Consider the following 25,122-nt stretch of genomic DNA (forward strand, 5'->3'; position numbering starts at 1 on the left):
CGACCGGTTTCCATGTGATCCGGTCGACCGCACAGGTCGACCGGTGGAATCAGCTGAGTGAGAGAAGTTCGCGGAAATCAGTCCAAAACCCTGCAAATCCAGTCCCAAATCGAAATATTTCAAAGGAAAACCACTAGATCTGAGTTCTAGGTCCTAAAACAAGTCCAAAGAACCCAAGATCTCCAATTTCTACTCTAGTTTTACTAAAAAACTATCAAAATCCGGTCTGAACCAAAAATAAGTTTTGAAATTCAAAAACTTGAGATTCAAGAGAGGTTCTTTCAGTAATCTTACCTCGAATCCTTCTCTTGACGTTGAAAACTTCTTTAAATCTTTCCTTGGTTCAAGATCCGTTTGATTTGGGACAAAAATGAGAGAGAGAGAGAGAGAGAGAGAGAGAAAGAGAGATGCACGGGAGAGTGAGAGGGAGAGATGCACGGGAAGGAAAAAGAAAGGGAGAAAAGAAAAGAAAAGGAAAAGAAAAGAAAAGGAAAAAGAAAAGAAAATGACATGTGTACAATATTTTAAAAGAGCAGTCCAGAAATGCACCCATACACACTTCTGGGTTAAAATAAATTACTGAGAATAATTTAAATACCTTGGAACTAATTAAACTCACACGTGTTAGAAACATTTATTAATTAATACTCAATTAATAATCCAGATTAGGCACACTAATAATCTCAATTACCTTAATTAATCTAAATTAATTCTTCAGGGTGTTACAGTTGGTTATGCTCCTACTCAAAAGGGGTATAAATGTTTTGAACCTATTTCGAAAAAAAAAATGTTTGTTACCATGGCTGTTACCTTTTTTGAATTACACTCGTACTTCATGCCTTATCTTCAGGGGGGAACCAAATCCAAGCTTCGGCTTTCCTTGATGTTTTCCAAACCGAAGAATATAATCCTCTCCCCACTTTGACCATTCAACCAGAAAACCCAGATGTTGTTATACGAGAAGAAAGTGGGTCGAGTATTGTTATACCAGGAGAAAGTGAAGAAAGTGGGCAGAGTGTTTAAGACACTGAAAATGCAGGTCCTACTGTGGCATCTCATGATGTTCATGACTCCACAACTCTTAACAAAGGAACTATAGGGTTAAAACCTTTTGACATTGTTTATTCAAGACAACAGACAACTCAAAAGAATGGGTCCTCCAATCCCTTACATTGCTTAGAATTCGTAAACCCTCCAGGTAATGTCCTTATCGAGTCTTTACAAAACGTTCAACCTACTTTATCTTCAAGTTCTAAGTCTCGTAGTCCAGAAACTGAGCCAAGTCCCAATTCTGAGTCGAATGATTTAACCCTTCCAATTGCACACCGAAAAGGTGTGCGGTCATGCACCTAACATCCTTTATCCCATTACATGTCATATAAAAATCTCACTTGTTTTTCATGCCTTTACCTCTCAATTATCTTGTTTGGAGATTCCTAATAGTGTGCAGGATGCTCTAAAAGTTTCCGAGTGGAAGGAGGCTATCTTCGAGGAGATGAAAGCTCTTGAGAAGAACAACACATGGGAGTTTGTAGATTTGCTGGGAGGAAAAACAATTGTAGGGTGCAAATGGGTGTTCACTCTCAAATATAAGTCATGGTTCACTAGAACGTTACAAAGCATGTCTGGTTACTAAAGGATTCACTCAAACCTTGGCATTGACTACCAAGAAACATTCGCTCCAGTTGCAAAGCTGAATACCGTAAGAGTTCTCTTATCTCTTGTTGCTAATTGTGATCGGCCTCTACAACAGTTGGACGTAAAGAATGCCATTCTCAATAGGGACTTAGAGGGAGAAGCGTACATGGATGCACCCCAGGATTTGACGAAAAGTTTGGGACAAAGGTGTGTAGACTGAAGAAATCTTTATATGGGTTGAAACAGTCACTGAAGGCAAGGTTTGAGATATTTACTTAGTTTGTTAAAAGTCAAGGGTACACTTAAGGTCAAACTGATGATACTATGTTTATCAGACATTCACATGATGAAAAGATAGATGTGCTAATTGTGTATGTGGATGATATAATTCTCACTGGAGATGATGTATTTGAGATAAACCGGTTGAAGACTTCTCTCTCCTCAACATTTGAGATCAAGGACTTGGGATCTCTGAGATACTTTCTTGGCATGGAGGTGGCGAGATCAAAGAAATCGTTGTGTCCCAACAAAAATATTTTCTTGATCTCCTTAAGGAGACTGGGATGAGTAGTTGTAGGCCAGACACTCCGATTGATCCTAATCAAAAGCTTGGAGATGACAAAGAAGGTGATCTAGTGAATACAACTCAGTATAAAAAATTGGTGGGAAAATTGATTTATTTATGCCATACTCGACCAAATACTACTCTTGCTGTGAGTTTGGTAAGTCAGTTTATGCACTCGTCTTATGAGAAACATCTTGAAGCAGTTTATCGGATTCTTCGATACTTGAAAAGCACTCTAGGCAAAGGTTTGCTCTTCCAAAAGACCTGACAACAGAATAATGAGGTGTACATTGATGAAGATTGGGCAGGAGGTTGTTGACAGGAGATCCACATCAAGTTATTGCATTTATGTTTGGGAAACTTGGTTACATGGAGAAGCAAGAAACAGAATGTTATTACAAGAAGCAGCGCGGAGGCAGAATATAGGGCGATGTAGAATACAGGGCAATGGCTAACGGAGTTTGTGAGATGCTATGAGTGAAAAGAATTCTCAAAGAGCTGAAGATACCAATAAATATGCCAATGAAGCTGTATTGTGACAACAAAGCCGCCATCAGTATTCCACAGACTCCAGTGCAACATGACCGCACGAAGCATGTGGAGATTGACAGACACTTAATAAAAGAGAAGATTGATTGTGGAGCTATTTGCATGCCTTTTGTCCCTACTACGCAACAAATGCTGATATTCTGATTAAAGAACTATTCACGCCTAATTTTTAATTTCTTGTAAGCAAGTTGGGCATGATTGATATCCACGCACCAAATTGGGCGGGGGTGGTATTTGTAGGAGTGAATTAGGCTATTATAGGATATTTTATTTTTGCAAATAAATTAGAAATAAATGTAGTTTCTATTCCTAGTTTATAGCAGAGGATTTGTTGATTGTGTGTGAGCTGTAATTGCTGATTTTGTGGGCTTTCCTCTCCTATTTATTCCTGTACTTGTTCTTTGAAATTCAAGGAGAAATATTACCTTTTTTCTTCCCTAAACCTATAGTAATTGATTGTTATACGATAATTGACATAACAAGATGTGCCACAATGTTGTGAGATTAGTACAAGAAATGTCTTTACTGGAACCTACGATTACTTGTGTCATACTTGATTATCTTACGATGAGAATAACTATTAACCATTTTTGTTTTCGAACTTGTTGGCAGTATAATGCCTCATTGGAGCTCAGCAGACGAGGATTTGTCACAGTACCTAGTTATCTAGTTCAGGTACTTCCTCGACTGAGTTGGATCTGTCATAATGTAAATATGTACATCTTTATCTTCCATGTATGGGTCGGCTGGAATGGGGACGGGTGGTTGTGGCACTACCTCTACCTAACTGACACTATGTTTATTGACTTATTGTTCTGCCTTACTGCCATGCAGAGCGGTGAAGAAAATGAATCTGAACTTTCAAAGTGGTTTGCAATTAATCAGCTGGACTCTAATTCAGGAAAAGTTGTGGTGAGGCACTTTTTACTATTTTGACTGATCCAGAACTCTAAGAAATATCTATTTAACCTGTTATTCTTTATGATATTGTTACAGGTAAAACCAACAAGAGCAGGTTCTAGCATTGGCGTTAAAGTTGCATATGGTGTGGCTGATTCACTTGAGAAGGCTACCACAATTGTATCAGAGGTATTTTTCATTCTTTCACTTTTCAGGTATTTGACAAAAATTTTAGTAGATTATAATCAAAGAGTAGTGCTACAGATTTTGACTATTATCCCCACTTGTTGATGCCAACTCACATGGCAGTGAGTTGTCATTTTTTTACTGATGCAATCTGTATTATTAGTTGACGTGGTTATTTTTCATTTTTTTGTAACACCTACCAATAATAGAATAACAACTCGCATGTCATGCTAGTTAGTATTAGTGAGTTGGGATCCCTTTTCTAGACCTTTGTTTTTTTTTTGTTTTTTTTTTTTTTTTGTAAAATGAGTGCTTGTAATGAATTCCAGAGGAAAAAAAAAAAAAGAACAAACCAAAAACAAAAAGAAAAGGAGTGCCTGTTATGAAGGTGATCAAAGTGTGATTGCAAAATTAAAGGCCAAATAACCATTTTCTTATGAAATTCTCGACGATTTTACGTTTGATAGGGAATCGATGACAAAGTCCTTGTTGAAGTATTTCTTGAAGGAGGGAGTGAGTTTACGGCCATTGTCCTTGATGTGGGGTCTGGTTTAGATTGCCATCCTGTTGTACTGCTGCCAACTGAGGTACATTCATTTGCTCAACTTTATTTCAAGTAAAAACATGTTGAGTAAATTAACAAGTGCACAAAGGAACCTAACTTTTAACAGATATATTAAACTGATAGCAGTACTAAAGCGTTTCTTGAACCTAATTATTTTTTTGGCTTTGTGAAAGTTTCATGAAGCTTCATCAGTAAATGAATATTACGTTAACAGGTGGTTAGTAAAAAACTTTATCCTGAGTTTTGGACAGGTTGTTACTTCTTAAATGTCTGGGGAACTGCATTGTGTTTTTGTACGGTATCTTTTGAGACTTACTTAACATAGAGTGAAAGATATACTTTACCTAAGTTTCCTGCTATTCAGGGTCCTGAAAATTAGCTTCATAGTCAATTCCTTTTTGGTTAATGCTGCAGTAATTTTGTTTATAGAATCTATTTGACCAGTCTCTGGTATAAGATTTGGATGATTGAATAATCGTACTTGATGCACAATCACTCTGTCTAATTAATATTTCCAACTAAAATCGATCTTTCAATGAGAAGGTCGAGCTTCAATTCCATGATAGAGTTGATGTTAAAGAGAAGGATGCAATTTTCAATTACCGAAGGAAATATCTCCCAACACAGCAGGTAAAGAAAGCAGAAGTTCATCTTGTCTTCTGATTTTACATGCACATCCACAAACTACATGTGTATGTATGTTGTTGCCATCTGAACATTTACATGCATCATTTACTCCGGTCTATTACCAAAAGGTTCACAAGATGTTTATGCTGTGTTCACCCATGTACTTTGTAATGAATTCCATTTTGTTTTACTGCCCAACATCTTTCTAATTCCTGGGGTCTGGCAAAACAAACAGGTCGCTTATCATACTCCACCTCAATTTCCCATAGATGTTATTGAAACTATTCGAGAGGGAGCATCTTTATTGTTTCAACAGCTTGGTTTGCGTGATTTTGCACGAATTGATGGTTGGTTTTTGCCTGATTCTTTTCACATGTTATCGTCGCCAGAAAATAGATTTGGGAAGACTGAATTGGGTACAGTAGTATTTACCGACATCAACCTGGTAAGATTGGTGTTTGATTATACATTCATGATTTTTTTTTTTTGTCTTTCTTTTTTTCCTGATGTTCCCAAATAATTTTTGTCATGTATTTCAGATTAGCGGAATGGAGCAGACCAGCTTCTTATTTCAACAAGCTTCCAAGGTACTCCAAGTTTAGTTGATTGTTCCATTGAAAGATCATAACTTCAAATTAGTTTCATTCTGCCTTTCAATGCAAACTGATTCCTGAATGTTTCTATAACAGTTCTAGTCCTTTACTTTTTTATATGGAAGACTAATAAAGGGTCTTTAATTGTTAACTCTTGCTTTGAATCTCAACCAGAAACATATGGCATTCTAATTAGATAGTTGTCCAATAGTTTCTCTTTCCTCATTTTTCATCCTTGTAGGATTCATATTTTCCATCAATTTTTTTGTGCCACTTATCTGAAATTGAAAACCATCCAGGTTGGATTTTCTCATTCAAACATTCTTTGGAGCATAATCTACCGTGCCTGTTCACGGGTTCCCAAGCTTGCATCTTTAAGTAGTGTATCAGGTCATTTGCCGAAAAGATCGACATCCTCCCCACTTAGTGAGGTGGCTCCGAAACTTGGAGGCGTTCAGAAGGTTTTTGTCATTTTTGGAGGAGACACATCAGAGCGGCAAGTATCTCTTATGAGTGGCACAAATGTTTGGCTCAATTTGCAAGCTTTTGATGATGTAAGTATAAGCATGTAGTAGAGTTGATGTGATCAACATCAGCAACAAAAACATTAATTAAAATATAAGACGTTTCATGGTTTAACGTTCAAGAGCTTTCTATTCACATAACATTATGATTTGGATCTTGTTAGGATCTTGGTTGAGTCCCACATTGCTAAAATATGGGCTTAGCATGTGGGTTTATAACCACTTGGGCACCCTCTCCCTACAAGCTAGCTTTTGGGGATGAGTTCTACCCAAGGATTATAACAGATGTGCAACATATATTTCAGCTTAAATTGATATTTGAAATTCCTAACTGATTAAGAATCACCAACTTTGAGTCTCTGTGAGTTTTAATGTATACATTCCTGAATTCTAAAACATAAATCATGTACATTTCCCACATTCCTGCAACTTCTGGATGGTTTTATCATTGTCCTCCGTAGTTTAAAACATTCCTAAACAAAACTGTCTAATTCTTTTTAGAATTCACTAGTTCCTTGGTTACTTTTTGCGGTTTTAGCTTGAAGTAATTCCATGTTTGCTTGCTCCTACGTTTGGACACGAGTCTGGCACAAATTCAAACCAAGAGGAAGTTGATGTGAGCTCCAAGACAGTTTGGTCATTACCGTAAGTCTCTCTTTCTTGATCAATTGATAAGAAAAACACTCAGCATTTTGAATCACATCTTTTGACTAGGTAATTTAAAGATCAAAATGTCTGCTATTTTCAAAAATATTATTTTTCATTATTTTTCTTGCCTTTTCATATCCAACTTTATATAAAGGATTCTGGAGAATAAAAGAAACATGTAGAATATAAAATAGGTTATTTTCATTTTCCCTCGTAGCTAACTTCAGTAAACCTGATTACTTTTGGTGAAAAGTTTTGATTTCTTGAAACATATGAGCTAGTCAATTTTTTCATTGTTTCTACCTGCATGCTTACATCACAATATCAATCACTATCATGGTTTATTGAGCGCTGGATCATCTTCTGAGTTCTGTGTAGATTAATGTCGAGGTACATCCATCAATTATCATATAGTAAAAGCAACTCCTGATGCATATGTTGGAAATCGCGAATATTTTATACTCTTAATTTTCAGATTGTCTTAATCTTTTAGGTTGATGTTGTGTATCTTTGACTTTGCTGGACTCTTGGGATTTTAGTTAGGAATCTCACTGATTTAGTTTCCTGTTTTGTGGGTGATTTAGGGTGCGTTTGGAACTCGTCCAAAATAATTTTGTTTTTTGTATGAAAATGGAAATGAAAATGTTTTCAATCTCAGACAAAAATCATTTTTGAAAATGCGTTTGGTAGTTTTATCAAGAGATTGTTTTCAGTATAAAAAAATTCATTAATGTCTCTCTCTTTCTCTGTGCTCGAGAGAGGAGAAAACGGAAACAAAAAATGAAAAATGACTAAAACTCGTTTTTCATTTCTCTCTCATTTTACACTAAATCAAAAAATCGTTTTCATTTTCGTTTTTTGTCTTTAATTGTGCCAAATGCCGTTTCTCTCCCGTTTGGGTGGAATAGCCACACCCGTAAGGTAATCGTCCTTCCCTTTACCTGAGATAAACATCATCACTGACTTGGCCCATTGGAGATAATTTTGACCATTCAACTTGTGCTGTGTGATAAGGAGTGAGCCCTCTGTCCGGCCAGCATTCACACAGTCCTGACCAACCATGGCTCCTGAGGTGTTGCCAGTTTCTGACGCCATATGATGGGTGATGGGTTAGGGTTTTTCTTGGTTGATGACGGTAACCGAAGCTAGGGTTATGGCTTGAAATATTTCTCCTAAACCCCATGAAGTTTTCTTAGAGCCGGAATTAGAGTTTAGGAGGAATATGATTCTTATTCACCTTAGAAAAATACACTATACAGCCAAATATATATACAAGTTTAGGGATAACCACAGCCCGGTTTAGCCCCCTATTTTCAGCACCCTAGATAACAACATTGATAACTACTTATCTAGTAATTAGAGAGAAATCAGGAAACTAATCAAATAAGGAAAAATACAACTGTACAAATCAGCCCTAATTACACGGTTATCCACATCTACGCCAGTCAATCCTAATCACAAACTTGGGGAAGCGAGGAATCGGCGATAGTTAGCGAGAAGTACGAGAGACTAGTAGGGAAACTCATATATTTGGCTCACAAGAGACCAGACATTGCATATGCCGTGAGTGTTGTAAGTCAGTTTATGCATAGCCTAAGAGAAGTTCATTTACGGGTATTGTATTATTTAAAGGCATAACCTGGCAAAGGTATTTTGTTCAGGAGGAGCACTGGATTGATGCGGGCTATGCAGGCTATGCAGGCTCACCTGTTGATAGAAGATCTATCCTAAGTTATTGCACTTTTCTTGGAGGTAATCTTGTGACCTGGAGAAGCAAGAAGCATAATGCAGTGCCCAAATCAAGTGCAGAGGTAGAGTTTAGAGCAATGACCTTGGGAATGTGTGAGCTACAACAAATCAAGATAATCTTAGACGATTTACAGATCAAATGGGAAGGATCAATAAAGTTATTTTGTGACAATAAGTCGGCCATCAATTTTGCTCATGATCTTGTTCAACACGACATAACAAAGCATGTTGAAGTATATAGACATTTCATAAAGGAAAAGTTGGATAGTTGACTTATTTGTACTCCATATAATTCGACTAATGGTCAGCTGACAGATGTGCTCACAAAAGGACTCAATAGTGCAACATTTCAAGGGCTTATCTCCAAGCTGGGAATGGAGGATGCATATTCACGAGCTTGAGGGGGAGTGTTGGAAATCACAGATATTTTATTCTCTTCATTTTCAGATTGTCTTAATCTTTTTGATTGATGTTGTGTATCTTTGACTTTGTTGGAATCATGGGATTTTAGTTAGGAATCTCTCTGATTTAGTTTCCTGTTTCGTAGGAGATTTAGTTTCCCTTTTTTCTTTGTAACCAATTTTAAAACGTGCTCTGCACGTGTTGCCGTGTTGAAATCACCTAAATAGCATATTATTTATTAGTTAGTGAGGAATTTATTTATTCAAACATTTAAGTAAGGTAATGATGTAAAAATAATTTTATTGGAATATATATATATATATATATATATATTAAAATATAGGATTAATTATAAAAATTTCTCTTGAACTATACCTCTTGTAACACTTTACCCTGTAATCTTTAAAACGTAACGTCTATTCCCACTGAACAATGACATGTTAACAAAAAAGCTCACCCCATCAGGTTTTTTAACAAAAATTATTTAATTTGTTATTTTCGGCTATTTTAGTAGTTCTATGGTTTAAATTTTAGTTTGAATTTAAAATTAATTTAAATTTAAACTTGTTATTATGATACATCCTTTATTGGTTGAATGCAAGTTAAAAATTTTATGAATCTTTTTTGGTAGAGTAAAAAAAATTTGTGAAGTTTTTTTGTAAATATTTAAATTAGTTTAAATTCTAATTAAATTTTAAACTTTAGAACTATTAAACTACTCTCAAAATAGCAAATTAAATGTCAATTTTAGTTAAAAACTTAATAGATTGGGCTTTTTTGCTAATATTTCATTATTTATGAGGAACAAATATTACGTTTTAAAGATTATGAGGCAAAGTGTTACAAGGGGCATAATTCATGAGGAATTTTTGTAATTAAATCCTAAAATATAACATTACCAGAAAATGTGGAAAAAAGTTATAAGGTAATAAATGAAAAGAAAAAAGATTAAAGAAAAAAAAATAAAGCAAAAGTAAAAATAAAAAGAACGGGAAGAAAACACATAGCTTGCTATGAAGGCATAGGGGCCCTACCAATGGGAGGCCTACTGGCGAAAGTTCCAAATAATTAAACTGTAAGAAATTACTTTCACACGAGTAAAGTGGAGTAAAAATAAGTGATTTTGACCAAAAAGTTTTTTAAAAATTGTTTATTCTGCATATTTTTTCATCTGATGTAATTTTGACTAGATCCAACAATCCAAAAAAATTAATGGCCCTACCGACAAGGAGGCCCTATCGGTGAAAGTTCTGAGTAAAGTGGAAAGAATGTATTTTTAAAAAACACACGTAAAGAAAATTAAATTGTACAAATCATTCATAAAATAGGTAAAGCAAAACATTTAAAAGATGAAAAAAATATAAAAAAAGTCAAGAAACAAAAAGGGGGAATAGGGTGGGGTCGAGACTTGGCGGGCCTAAGGGAGAAGCGATGTAGAAGAGCCTTTTTGGCTTTTTATATATGTGAAGATAAGATTAGCCCTAAATTACTAACATATCTGTGTATAAAACCATGCATACTGATGAATGACAGTATTCAATACCAGAAAAATATTCTCTGATTTGCCACAACATAAAATACTTCAGGCTGATAATGGGGCATTAACAGACTTAACTCGGACATACAATCACAGGCCGCCACATTATCTCCTCTATGTATTTATTAAATACACATTATGCTTTTTTTTTGTACAGTTATTCGCTTGTTCTGAGACACACAACAGAAGAAGTTCTTGCTGCATGCATCGAAGCCGTTGAACCAGCACGGGTTGCATTTACATCTCACTTACGCAACAAAGTGATGAATGACCTTATCGAAGGTCTAAAGGCAAATAGTTGGTTTAAAGGGTTTGATATTGATGATGTCCCACCCGTGAGATTTTCGTTGGAGCAGTGGATCAAACAAGCGAAGGAACTTCAAGCTACAGTGTTTATTGCAGGTTATTTTTATTTTTCGTGTTCTTAGCCGTGCATGATGCATTGGTATGTACGTTTTACAGCTATTTTGGGTGTTTGAATTGATCTTCAGAGCAAAAAAAAAAAGAAAAAAACTATCGATTTTGAATTGCTTCATAAAGTAAATATGGACCCTGCTCTACGCATCAAACACAATAATGGAGATTGTAAATAATCCTTTTAGGAGTATACAGATTTCCTTATCTTTTTAGAATTAAATACATGTAAGTGGCAACTATTGTGACAACACCCGCACTTTTTAGCTAAACAAAATATCTTTTTTTTTTTATATATATGTGTGTTGATAGATCTATGTAACAAGATGCACAATGTAGCTGTAGCCTTTTCTTTTTGAAGTCCTATTTTTCAATCTTTACTTTCTTGACTGTTGGTTTTTCATGTTGGAAGATGCTGAAGACACATTAGAGCTCAGTACCATATAAGCCGTAGAGTAGGGACCTTCCATAAAGGCTCTTCACCCTTTTGTAAAGAAAGAATTTAGGGCCCGTTTGGAAGGTATATTCAAATCATGATTCTGACATTCAAAATTTTAATTTTTTGTGAAGGGAAAACACTGTAGCAGAATCAATGACTTGAGTTTGAGTATATGAAATAAACGGGCCCTTAACGATTCTTATCTTGCCCTTAGCTACTTTGCCCTCTTCCTTTCTTCAGCTCACATAACCTCGCCCTGGTTCATTAGAGCAAAAGTTCGTCCACATGGATTTTTTTTTTTGGGGTTAGTAATCCTTCCAAATGTTAACAACATAAGCTTTCGTGTTAATGATTTCTTAACAGAGTGTCATAGTAAGTTGCCTTGGTCTAGGATGCCTGCAACTGCCTTCTCAGTCGGGTAACAAGATCTATGTTCCGCTATGTAAATTGTAATTTGAGTTCATCATGCGTGACTCTTGTTCCATATGCACATGTTGGAACTGATTAAGCCCACGGTATGTCACTATATTGAGCATTGCACGTGAACGGGAGTGTTGAGCATAATCATTGGCTCACTTTCAAATATTTAGCCCCCGTTTGTTTCACTCGTTTAGCTCAGTTCAACTCAGTTAGAATAGTGAGCACAGTTTAAACTCGTATTTGGTAAGCACATTGTCTGAATTATATTATCCGTTTGAATAGAGTTAAATTGTCTAACTTAGAGTTTAGCCCTCCCTGTAAATTTAATCATTTAAACCATTTTTGAACAGTAAAAAGGTGCCCACTCTCTTTGCTTTTCACACCTACCAAACACAAATTCGAATTTTATTCATTGTTCGGATTAAAACTTTAATTGCACATCCAAACGCCAATGTGAACTACAATTTAAACGACATAGTTTGAAATGTTTCTGTTCAAACAAAAAAGTTAAAATCAACAAAATTCGAACCAGCGAACAAAACGGGGGCTTAATTTGGGTTCAGTAGTTTAGAATTTCATATAGGAATCCATTATATGTGATCTTAGTTTAGCACCAGTGGCGTTTTGCACATTTTGATTGCTAATGCTTTTCTTCTCCCTCCTACTCCTACATTCTTGTGTTGGTTGATTTATGGAGGAATTAAGATACTAGGAACTTGATTTCCACACTCTCTAATTCGAAATGATGACTCTAATTAGAAGTCATCATTAAATATTCATGAATTCAGCTTTCCAGTTTATCATTAAGATAATACTATTACTAAGGGTTTGTTTGCTGAATGTTTTCGTCTTATGCCAACTTTTTGATACGTCAAACAATGAATTGTTCCATGTTCATGATTATTTTATTGGTGTTTTCCTTTTTAGTGCACGGAGGCATTGGTGAAGATGGTACACTTCAGTCTTTGTTGCAGGCTGAAGGAGTTCCTTATACAGGTCTGTTCTCTACAAAACTTGGCTATGACTAATCTTGATGTTGATTCTTCATGACGTAATTTCTCTCCATTCCGTGACCCCTCTCTTCCCAAATGAAGGTCCTGGTGTGATGGCATCAAAGACTTGTATGGACAAAGTTGCTACATCCCTTTCTCTTAGCCATGTATGGTACTTGGTTTCTTTACACTGGTGTATATATGCAAACAACGATTTATATCTTTGTATTTGGTTGCATAACAAACCATGGTAATCTCTTGCCATTAACAGCTTGCTAACTCTGGAGTTTTTACGATAAAAAAAGATGTGCGGAAAAAGAAGGATCTCCTGGGTGTGCCTTTACTAGATATATGGAATGACTTGACCTCAAAGTTAAAGTGTGAAACAGTTTGTGTTAAACCAGCAAGAGATGGATGCTCAACAGGGGTTGCAAGATTATGGTAGGTTTATCCCTTTTCTAAGCATGTACGTTAATAGGATTTCAATGACACCAAATTCAGTTTGAGTTGAACTCATAAAAAGTTTAACTGCCAATAAAATTTGTTTTACCGTCTTGAATAAATTTTTTTTAATCACAGCTGTGTTGAAGATCTTTCGGTGTATGTCGAAGCATTAAAGAACAATCTTCTAAGGATTCCCCCCAATAGTTTGTCGAAGGTACATAATTGTTTATTTATATTCATCTATGGTTTCTTTTGTGGCTGCTGATACGAGATTGAATTTTTTTCTCCTCTGTCCTTTTTCTTGATGTGAGTGTTTTTAGGTATCTTTAAAATTTGGATATCTATGCTGATTCAAGTCTTCTTCCTTTTCCATTCTTTGTTGCCCATTGTTGTGTCCTGCGTATATACTATACACTCATATACGTGTATATATATATATATATATATTACAGGTTTAGGGAAGAAAATGATAATGAAACTTTCTAAAATTACAAAGAACGAATACAGGAATATATAGCAGAGGAATGCCCACAGAATCACCAATTACAGTTCACACAAAATCAGTGTACAACTCACATACAATCAGCAAATCGTCTGCTATAAACTAGGAATGGAAACTTCATTTATTTCTGATTTATTTGCAAAAATAAAATATCCTATAATAGCCTAATTAACTGTTACAAATCCGACACCCTCCGTTGAACAGTCCTTTAGTGAGAATATCAGCTATTTGTTGCGTAGTAGGGACATAAGGCATGCAAAAGCTCTACAATCAATCTTCTCCTTTATAAAGTGTCTATCAATCTCCACATGCTTCATACGGTCATGTTACACTGGATTCCGTGCAATGATGATGCCAGCTTTGCTGTCACAATGCAGCTTCATTGGCATGTTTATTGGCATCTTCAGCTCTTCGAGAATTCTTTTCACCCATAGCATCTCACAAACTCCATTAGCCATTGCCCTGTATTCTGCATCCACGCTGCTTCTTGCAACTACATTCTGTTTCTTGCTTCTCCATGTAACCAGGTTTCTCCAGACATAAGTGCAGTAACCTAACGTGGATCTCTTGTCAACAACCGATCCTGCCCAATCTGCATCAGTGTACGCCTCAATATTCTGTTGTGAGGTCTTCTGGAAGAGCAAACCTTTGCCTAGAGTGCTTTTCAAGTATTGAAGAATCCAATAAACTGCTTCAAGATGTTTCTCATAATGCGAGTGCATAAACTGACTAACCAAACCCACAGCAAAACCAATATCTGGTCGAGTATGGGATAAATAAATCAATTTTCCCACTAGTTTTTGATACCGAGCTGTATTCATTGGATCACCTTCTTTGTCATATCCAAGCTTCTGATTGGGATCAATCGGAGTGTCTGCTAGCCTACAACCGCTCATCCTAGTCTCCTTAAGGAGATCAAGAACATATTTTCGTTGGGACACAACGATTCCTTTCTTTGATCTTGCCACCAACATGCCAAGAAAGTATCTCAGAGATCCCAAGTCCTTGATCTCGAATGTTGAGGAGAGGGAAGTCTTCAACCGGTTTTGAAGAAATTTAGGAGAAAAATTATTCTATTTTTCTTATTTCTTAATTTTCCATAGTGAATGTACATAGATTAAATAGAAAAGAAGGGGAAATCACAATCCGATATCACCCTTGATTCTAGGCCTAGAAATCAGCAAAAATAAACTAATATTTACAAATAAGGAAATACAAACAATCAGCTAACTGATTGACAATCTGTTTTGCTAATTGAGACATTTAATTTCATATTTCCACACTCCCTGTCAAGCTGGTGAGTAGATATCGATCATTCCCAGCTTGGAAGTCAAATTCTCAAAAGTGACTCGTGATAGAGCCTTTTTGAGAATGTCTGCGGTTTGCAAATTCGTGGGAGTATAAATTATCTTGATTACTCCTCCTTCAATTTTCTCCTTGATGAAGTGGCTGTCGATTTCCACTTGTTTTGTCCTGTCATGATGAACATGATTCTTTGCAATGTTTATTGCGGCCTGATTATCACAAGACATCTTCATGGAGCCTTCATTGGGAATCTTTAGTTCTTCTAGGAGTCTTTTTAGCCACATTCCTTTGCAAATACCATGTGCCATTGCTCTGAATTCAGCTTCAGCATTGCTTCTAGCTACCACTGATTGTTTCTTACTCCTCCAAGTAACCAAGTTTCCCCACACATAAGTACAATAACCTGAGGTAGATCTTCGATCAGTCACGGAGCCTGCCCAATCTGCATCAGAGAAGATCTCAATGCTCTTATCATGCCCCTTTTTGAAACACAGTCCCTTTCCTGGCATCATTTTGAGATATCTGAGAGTCCGGTACACTGCATCAAGATGTTCTTCAGTGGGATTATTCATGAATTGGCTAATCACACTAACTGGGAATCCAATGTCAGGTCTAGTGTGAGATAAGTAGATGAGTTTTCCCACAAGGCGTTGATAACGTCCTTTGTCAACCGGAGCACTTCCCTCTTTCATTCCAATTTTATAGTTTGAATCCATAGGATTGTCTACTTGTTTGCACCCAAGCATCCCCGACTCCTTTAGTAAGTCTAGGGTGTACTTTCGTTGGGAAACTGATATGCCCTTCTTTGATCTGGCTATCTCCATGCCAAGAAAATACCTTAGAGCTCCAAGATCCTTGATTTCAAACTCCTTTGCAAGGATTGATTTTAACCAGACCATTTCTTCCTCATTATCACCTGTAAGTATGATGTCATCCACATAAACTATAAGAATAGTGATCTTCCCGCTTGGGGAGTGCTTGAAAAATAGCGTGTGATCGGACTGTCCTTGTGAAAATCCATGTTTCTTGACTGCCCTTGTGAATCTATCAAACCAAGCTCTAGGTGATTGTTTAAGGCCATATAGGGACTTCTTCAGCTTGCACACTTTGTCGACGTTATTCTCTGTATCAAAGCTTGGTGGAATATCCATGTAGACTTCACCATTCAAGAAAGCATTTTTCACATCTAACTGATGAAGAGGCCAATATAAGTTTGCTGCCAAAGACAGCAAGACTCGAACTGTATTCAGTTTAGCCACCGGGGCAAACATCTTTTGATAGTCAATTCCATATGTCTGAGTAAATCCCTTTGCTACTAACCGGGCTTTGTATCGATCAATGCTTCAATCTGCTTTATACTTGACAGTAAACATTCATTTGGACCCTACTGGACGCTTGCCTTCTGGAAGATCTGTCAACTCCCCAAGTACAATTTTTTTCTAGGGCACGGATTTCTTCATCAATAGCTTTCTTCCATTCTGGTTGGGTAATTGCTTCTTGTATGCTATTTGGAATGTCAACTTTTGATAGATTGGTGGTGAAGACTTGGTGGCTAGGAGATAATCTATCATAAGTACAAAAGAGGAAATAGGGTGATGTGTGCATGTTCTCACACCTTTCCTATTAGCAATAGGGACATCAAGATCATTACTCAATAATGAATCAGAATAATTATCAGTGTAACCTGATGAATTGATTTCTGAACTTGGACTCAGATCGGGTTCCTGGCTTTGCTCGGGAAGAATTAGATGCTCTATCCCCTTTTTTAGTCTTCAGCCTTCTTGAGTACATCTGTTTGCAATCTGTACCAGTTTTGTGGATCGGAATAGTGTCTGTGATGGAAGGATTTTCAAGTTGAGTTGTTTGAGGAGTGAGCTGTACTGTTTGTAGAGGTTCGGTTGACTCTATTTGTGGAGTTTCTGTTGACTCTATTTGTGGAGGTTCAGTGGACGTCGGATGATCTAGGTCAAACCAAAACTTATATTCTTCTTGAGTGGCAGAATTCTCCCCCTGAATATGAGTTTGGGGTAGAATGGTTGGTCTTCAATGAAAGAAACATCCATAGAATTGTAGATCCTCTTGGTGATTAGAGAGTAACACTTGTATCCTTTTTGATTTGATGAGTATCCAAGGAATAAACATTTAACAACTTTGGGATCAAGTTTGCTTCTCAAATGGGAGGGAATATGGACAAACACTAAGCATCCGAACACTTTGAGAGGAAGAGAAGAGATCAACCGAGTTGAAGGATAGGCTTGAGAGAGAGTTTGACATGGAGTTTTGAATTTCAGTACCCGAGATGGCATTCTGTTGATGAGATATGCTGTTGTAAGTACTGCATCTCCCCAGAAATGTTTTGGAACATTGGAGGTAAACATGAGAGCACGAGCAACTTCAAGAAGATGTCGGTTTTTCCGTTCGGCCATGCCATTTTGTTGAGGGGTAGTTATGCAAGAACCCTGGTGCACTATTCCTTTTTCCAATAAGTAAAGAATTGAATGAAAAATATGATTCTTTTTATTGATTTGGAATGGTACAAGGACTGAATATATATACAAGAGGGATGCCTGATCTGCGGCCTTATTCTAAGGAAAAAATTACTGATTTCTAGCCTAACCTAATCAGGAATATCAGGATATATTTCCTAATTTCCTAGATTAACTAAATAAGGAAGGTTTGACAACTAAAGGCTAATCTACAGCCTGTCACATTTACAGCCTGTTACAGTTGGAACAAGGCTGTACAATCCGAATTTTCAACACTCCCCCTCAAACTGGGTAGTAGATGTTAATCATACCCATTTTGATATTTAAATCCTCAAAGCTTGATCTTGGTAGAGCTTTGGTTAGAATGTCGGCTGTCTAGCATTTTGTTGGCGTGTATTGCAGCAAAATTTCTCCATCTTCTATCTTCTCTTTGATGAAATGGCGGTCAATTTCCACATGCTTGGTCCTGTCATGAAGAACTGGGTTCTTGGCAATGCATATTGTAGCTTGATTGTCACAGAACATTTGTAGAGGTTCTTCATATTGGATTCTGAGTTCCTTTAAGAGCCTCTTAAGCTACATTCCTTCGCAAATTCCATGTGCCATAGCTCTGAATTCAGTTTCTGCACTGCTTCTCGAAACCACTGTTTGTTTCTTACTTCTCCAAGTAACTAGGGGCTTGTTCTTTTGATGTTTTTGAGTTAGGTAACTTGAGTGTAGATTTTGACTTGAGTTTGAGTTATAACTTGAGTTGAAGTTGTAACTTGAGTTTGTGTTTGGTTGTGTACATTTGAGTTATGGTTTGAGATAAGAATCTTTTTTGAGTTTGTGTTTGAGTAAGTCAAAACTTAAATTTGTTTTTAGATAGTATTTTAATAAAAACTCAATGCTAATGAAAAATTTTAATAGGGTATATGGGTCTAGTTTTACTCGTCTTTTCGTTGTCAACGCATAGAAAAAAAAATCATCTCAATCAAAATTAAAACGAAAAAGTTATAGCATTTTTAAGAATAGAAAAAATACTGTTCATTAACTTGAGTTCGAGTTTCTGAACTCGAGTTGAAGGGGAAACTTGAACTCGAGTTTTAGCTCCAAACTCGAGTTCAAAGTCAAGTTCAAACTTAAAAGAACATGAATTCAAATAAAGTTATAACTCGAGTTACATTTTTTGAGTTTTTAACTCAAAAATCACCCTGCCGAACAAGGCCTAGATTTCCCCATATGAAGGTGCAATACCCTGATGTGGATCTTCGATCAGTAACTGAGCCTGTCCAGTCTGCATCAGTGAAGATTTCTATTCTCCTATTAGTGTTCTTCTTAAAGTACAAGCCTTTACCAGGAGTCGTCTTTAGATACCTCAGAATTCGATAAATAGCCGTCATATGCTCTTCCATGGGATTATTTATGAACTGACTCACAACACTCACTGAAAAACCAATGTCAGGTCTAGTGTGTGAGAGGTAGATGAGTTTCCCGATGAGTCTTTGATATCTTCCCTTGTCAACTGGTGCATTATTCTCCCCAAGTCCTATTTTAGTGTTCGGATCCATAGGCGTATCTGCAGGTTTGCATCCGAGCATTCCGGTTTCTTTTAGGAGATCTAGGACATATTTTCGCTAAGAGACCAATATTCCATCTTTTGTTCGAGCCACTTCCATTTCTAGGAAGTATTTGAGGGTTCCTAGGTTTTTGATCTCGAACTCTTTTGCAAGGACGTTCTTCAGTCTTTTCATTTCTTCTAAGAAATCTCCTGTAAGGACAATGTCATCGACGTAGACAATGAGAATGGATGACTCCCTCTTTCTGATCGCTTGATAAAAAGAGTATGATCCGCCTAGCACTGTGCGTACCCAAACCTCTTTACAGCCTTAGAAAATCGGTCGAACCAAGCTCGAGGTGATTGTTTTAGTCCATACAATGACTTCTTAAGTTTGCATACTTTATTATTTGTTGCTTGTGTTCCGAGACCAGGAGGGATCTCCATGTATACTTCTTCTTCGAGGTCACCGTTGAGGAAGGCATTCTTGACATCAAGCTGGAATAGTGGCCAATCTAGGTTAGCTGCAAGGGATAGGAGAACTCTTACATTGTTGAGTTTAGCAACTGGGGCAAATGTTTCCTAGTAATCAATACTGTAAGATTACGTGAATCCTTTTGCAACTAGTCGGGCTTTGAATCGTTCCACACTTCCATCTGACTTGTGCTTTATCGTGAATATCCATTTGCAGCCCACGGGTCGTTTTCCTTGTGGCAAGTCAACTATCTCCTATGTATTGTTCTTTTCTAAGGCCCGAACTTCTTCTATAATAGCTGCCTTCCAATGTGGTATCTCAATGGCTTCATGAATGTTGTTAGGGACCTGTATCTTGTCAAGATTGGAGACAAAAACACGATATTCTGGAGATAATCTTTTGTAAGTCAAGAAGTTATAAATAGGATTACTTGTGCAAGATCTCACTCCTTTTCTTACAGCAATGGGTCGATCATCATGAAGCTCGAGAGTGGAAGAGTCAGGTTGGGGGTTACCTTGTGTTGCTTTTGAAGGACTTGGAGTTGGTTCCGACTCTTGGATTTGCTGAGGGAGTGCTTGTTGTACTATCTCCTTTGGACGCCATTTCTTTCTGGAATAAACACGGAGCTCACTATTTTTAGCAGGAGAATGGTGTGATGGAGACTTGTTTAGTAACTCTTGAGGTGGATTCTGAGAACAGACTTCAACAGGAGACTCGAGAGACTGAGTGTTTGGATTTGGATCAAGAGCACGAAGGTCATGATGGGGTTGAGTTTCAATGATATCCCAAAACTGATGTTCTTTTGACACACTCCCCTTGAACGTTAGTTTCTGGGTAGTAAAGCTGTTCCTCAAGGAATGTAACATCCATCGAGTTATAGAATCTCCTTGTGCTGGGTGAGTAACATTTATACCCTTTTTGATTTTGTGAGTACCCAAGAAAAATGCATTTGATTGCTCTGGGATCGAGTTTGCTTCGGTTATGAGGATAAACATGAACAAAGGCTGAGCATCCAAACAGTTTGGGTGGAATGGTGGAAATGAGACTACTTGCTGGATAGGCTTTGAGAAGGACTTGACTCGGAGTTTGAAATTTTTTCACACGGGATGGCATTCTGTTGATAAGATAGGTTGCCGTAAGGACAACTTCTCCCCATAAGTGTTTTGGAACATGAGAAGTGAACATCAAGGACCTAGCAACCTCAAGGAGATGCCTATTCTTTCTCTCGGCTATCCCATTCTGTTCATGAGTATCGACATAAGAACTCTGATGAATAATACCCTGGCTATTCAGATAATCTCCTAGAGCAGTTTTGAAATATTCTTTTGCATTATCTGTCCTGAAAACTTGGATTTTTGTTTGGAATTGTGTTTGGATCATGGTGTTGAAATTTTTGAAGATTTGCTCTACTTCTGATTTTTCTTTCATGAGAAATATCCAGGTAATTCTTGTGTGATCATCAATGAATGATACAAACCAACGTGGCCCAGTGATATTTTTAATATTAGATGGTCCCCAGACATCACTATGAATCATAGAGAAAGGATGTGACACATTATATGATCGACTAGGATAAGAATTACAAACATGCTTTGAAAGATGGCACATTTCACATTGAAAATTCTTAGATCTTTTATTTCTGAATAATGAAGGGAACAATTTTTCAAGATAAAAGAAATTAGGATGTCCTAGACGATAGTGCCATAACATAATTTCACTATCCTTATTTGACAAGCGATCCACTACGACCAAAATGGTGTCAAATCCCCTGGATTTGGGAAGACCCCCAACGAAATCCATGGATACGTCATCCCAAACTTGGGTCGGAATAGGGAGGGGCTGTAATAGGCCGGCTAGGGATAGTGCCTCTGTCTTATTTCTCTGGCAAACCTCACAATGGGCCACATAATCTCGAATAAAGCTCTTCATACCCCGCTAGAAAACGACCGCGGACTGCCTTTTGTAAGTGTGAACGAACCCCGAATGGCCACCTATGACTGAATCATGGAACTCGTGGACCAGCCGAGCTATCCAAGGGGAACCCTCCTGATTAACGCCCCAAAGTGATATTCACAAGCGGTCAATTGTAGCACAGAAGGGCGGTCGTATCCACAGAGAGATAACAAAATAACAAGAATGATTAATAGAATAAGAGCATTAGAGAAAAGTGAATTAAAAAAAATGAGAGTTTTTGAGATTTTTGTTGCAAATAAAATAAAAAGGAGAAAATCTGTAAGAAGAAAACGGTAAGGTGTCGAGAATCCGTAATGTTTCGTTTACCAATCCAAGTTTTGATTCACAATATTAAATAACCAAATAAATTAAATCTGTATGTTGACTCCAGAAATATTATTATTACAAGTTATCTAAAATCGACAATATATCAATCTGACAATATTGCAGTAAAAGACAATTTGTAAAATAATTTGAATAACAAAACATTGCATGACAGAATTACATAAGAATAGCGTAACAGAGCTTATATAAAAATTGACACACAATATTTTGAAAAGTAATAGAAAAGTAGATGAGATTTAATTCATTCAGATGTTGAAGTTTACAAAACAAGGAATCAAAACCCCGAATTGGGTCACTCAACAGAAGTTCATCTCTAACCTCACCAAGAAAACTCTAGCCTATCTTGCAAAACATTCTCACAAGTTCTAGAGAGAAAATATGAGACTGACAGCAAGACGACAAAAAATTGAATATCAAAAGCCTCCAAAAACCTTAGGCTAACCCTTTATTTATAGTGTTCAGAGGTTGCCTGTCAAATAAGGAAATAAATAGTAAAACTAGAAAATTATAAAAGAAAAGGAAATAAAATAAAATTACACATAAATTAGGAGAAATCATATATTTGATTTGGGAAGAAATCCGGTAATTTGAGGAGAAGAAATCCGGATTCAGCACATCATCTGGACACGTGTCGAAGCTTGGTTGGAGGCAGGGAATTGAGCCGCCATGTGTCGCGCTCGGAGTGGCTGGCGTGTGCTGGCAGAAGGCTGTCGCGGGGACAGCTGGCGCGCGCGGAGTGAGCTAGGCTGGCACGCTGTCGCGCGGGACCCACGTGAGGAAGGTCTTGGACGCGCGTGGAAGGAACGCGCGCTCTGATGAGCCGCGTGCTGAGGACGCGCGCGAGGGAGAGTCGGGGAGCGTGGAAAAGCTGGGACCCACGCGGACTGATGTGACTTGGCCGGCTCAGCTACTCAGCTCAATCGGCTCGGCTCTCTCTCTCTGATGGGTTGTGCGGCTCGGCTGAGAGGCTTTGCTCTGGATGGTTGAAAATATGGCTTTCATGGCTTATTTTGTGTGACTTTTTACACTGTTTTTTATCTGTAAATAATTAAACAAAAACTAGACAAATTCCAATTAAAAATATTATGAATAAAAATAATGGAATTATTTAATTAAAGCTTAAATATTTTAATATTGTGTAAATCAAAAGCAATATTTAGGGTGCATTTTCATGCACTAATCACCTCCACCAACACCATCCTATCTTTGTAAAACAGTAGACCATTCTTCAGCGTATACCCTTCTATGATATCCCCCTGTTCTAGTTTTGATATAATTGCAACCCACCCTTGCATTTTTCGTTGTTCCAACTTAATAGCAGAAAAATCCCACGTTTGAGGTATAGTGAATGCAGCCAAGGAGACCTTAGCCCAGTCCCCTCTGCGGGATAATGCATCAGCCACCCTGTTGGAAGCCCCTACCTTATACTACACCTCAAAATCGTAGCCCAGCAGCTTATATACCCAGCGTAGCTGCTCCGGAGGAAGTTGGCGTTGACTCATTAGGAACCTCAAGCTCTGTTGGTCCGTACAGACCACAAAATGACGTCCCAAGAGGTAATGTCGCCATTTCTGGATTGCTAAAACCACGCCCATGAGTTCCCGTTCATACACCGATTTCAAATGGGACGAAGGGGCGAGAACTTTACTGAAAAAGGCAATGGGGCGATGAGCCTGCATCCCCGACGTGTCGGTCTCGACGACAAACTGTTTCGAAAAATCTGGCATAGCCAGAACCGGCAGTTGAGTCATGACTGCCTTGAGTTCGCTGAATGCTTATCCTGCGGCCTCTGTCCACATAAACCCCTTCTTCTTAAGCAGCTCGATTAGTGGCCTTGCAATCGTTCCATAGCCTTTAATGAACCGCCGGTAATAGCCGTTAAGTCCTAAAAACCCTCGCACCTCCCGAGCGTTGCTCAAGGGTGGCCATGAAGTAATGGCTTGGATTTTTGCAGGGTCGGCAGCCACTCCATGAGCTGAAATAATGTGACCAAGGTATTCCAATTGAGGCTGGCCAAAACAACACTTCGGCTTATTGGCAAAGAGTCGTTCGCGCTGTAAAACCTGAAGGACGGTGGCCAGGTGTTGGCGGTGCTCCTCCCAAGAGGTGCTCCTCCCAAGAGTGACTGTATACCAAAATGTCATCGAAGAATACAAGAACAAACTTCCGGAGATATTGCCGGAAAATGCGGTTCATGAGTGCTTGGAATGTGGCCGGTGCGTTCGTCAAGCCGAAAGGCATGACGAGAAACTCATAGTGGCCTTCGTGGGTGCGAAAGGCCGTTTTCTCGATGTCGATCTCATGTACCCGGATTTGGTGGTATCCAGCCCATAAATCTAATTTGGAAAACACTACCGCCTCGTGGAGTTCGTCAAGCAGTTCGTCGATCATTGGAATCGGAAACTTGTCCGGGATTGTCACGTGGTTAAGCGCGCGGTAATCGACACAGAACCGCCAACTCCCATCTTTCTTCTTGACTAGGAGAACCGGGCTGGAGTAAGGGCTATTACTCGGTTGTATGATTCCCAAGGCCAACATGTCCGTCACTAACCGTTCGATCTCGCCTTTCTGAATCTGCAGAAAACGGTATGGCCGGATATTGGGTGGGTCGGCACCCTCCTTCAGAATGATCCTATGATCATGTCCCCGGTGCGGGGGCAACCCCATGGGTGTATCAAATACTCCTTTGAAACTGTCCACGACAACTCAAACCTCCTGCGGCACCAAGCCGTCCCCCTGTCCCCGTGGCTGCTTCGAAAGTTCACAGACTTCAATCAACACCCCTGCCCCTGTTGGTGACAAAGTTCAGACCACGGAGCTCATCTTGGCCAGAGCGTAACACAAACTAGGGTCACCACGCCACACTACCCACGTAGGCCCAGCGCGGAATTTCATTAGAAATTTGGACCAATCCGCCCGAACTTCCCCTAGTGTGCTGAGCCATGAGACCCCTAACACCAAATCAGCACCCCCCCCCCCCCCCAACTCCAGGCGAAAAAAAAACACCACCACAACAAGTTCGAAGGGAAAAAAATTCTCAACCACCAAATGTCCCTGGATCCAAACTTTAATATCCCGGCAAATTCCCGTTCGTTTGATACTTACCCCATTCCCGACCAAAATATTGTTACTTACCGTGGAGTCCAATGGCAAGTTCGGCTCCTTCACCACCAATTCCGAGATGAAGCTATGGGTGGCTCCGCTGTCCACCAACACCACAACTTCCCGGCCTCCGATACGCCCCCGTAGTTTCATGGTTTTGGAAGAGGAGACCCCCCTCATCGAGTTCAAGGACAGGTCCATCTTTGCGTTCACGGCCTCTTTCCC

At 38.3% G+C, this 25,122-nt stretch overlaps 1 protein-coding gene across 1 annotated transcript in view; it reads left to right on the top strand.

Moving 5' to 3' along the window:
- LOC21385822 overlaps positions 1 to 25,122 on the top strand; it is a 51,505-nt gene that overhangs the window by 21,681 nt on the left and 4,702 nt on the right. The window contains exons 7-20 of the mRNA XM_024165422.1: positions 3,365 to 3,427; positions 3,587 to 3,664; positions 3,749 to 3,841; positions 4,306 to 4,425; positions 4,947 to 5,033; positions 5,266 to 5,475; positions 5,570 to 5,617; positions 5,923 to 6,177; positions 6,686 to 6,792; positions 10,641 to 10,885; positions 12,684 to 12,752; positions 12,851 to 12,915; positions 13,020 to 13,189; positions 13,328 to 13,406. Of these exons, the coding sequence (XP_024021190.1) occupies positions 3,365 to 3,427; positions 3,587 to 3,664; positions 3,749 to 3,841; positions 4,306 to 4,425; positions 4,947 to 5,033; positions 5,266 to 5,475; positions 5,570 to 5,617; positions 5,923 to 6,177; positions 6,686 to 6,792; positions 10,641 to 10,885; positions 12,684 to 12,752; positions 12,851 to 12,915; positions 13,020 to 13,189; positions 13,328 to 13,406 (1,689 nt within the window). The remainder of the gene's footprint in view (positions 1 to 3,364; positions 3,428 to 3,586; positions 3,665 to 3,748; positions 3,842 to 4,305; positions 4,426 to 4,946; positions 5,034 to 5,265; positions 5,476 to 5,569; positions 5,618 to 5,922; positions 6,178 to 6,685; positions 6,793 to 10,640; positions 10,886 to 12,683; positions 12,753 to 12,850; positions 12,916 to 13,019; positions 13,190 to 13,327; positions 13,407 to 25,122) is intronic.

The sequence above is a fragment of the Morus notabilis genome, unplaced genomic scaffold, assembly GCF_000414095.1.
Source record: "Morus notabilis unplaced genomic scaffold, ASM41409v2 Scaffold92, whole genome shotgun sequence".
NCBI lineage: Eukaryota > Viridiplantae > Streptophyta > Magnoliopsida > Rosales > Moraceae > Morus > Morus notabilis.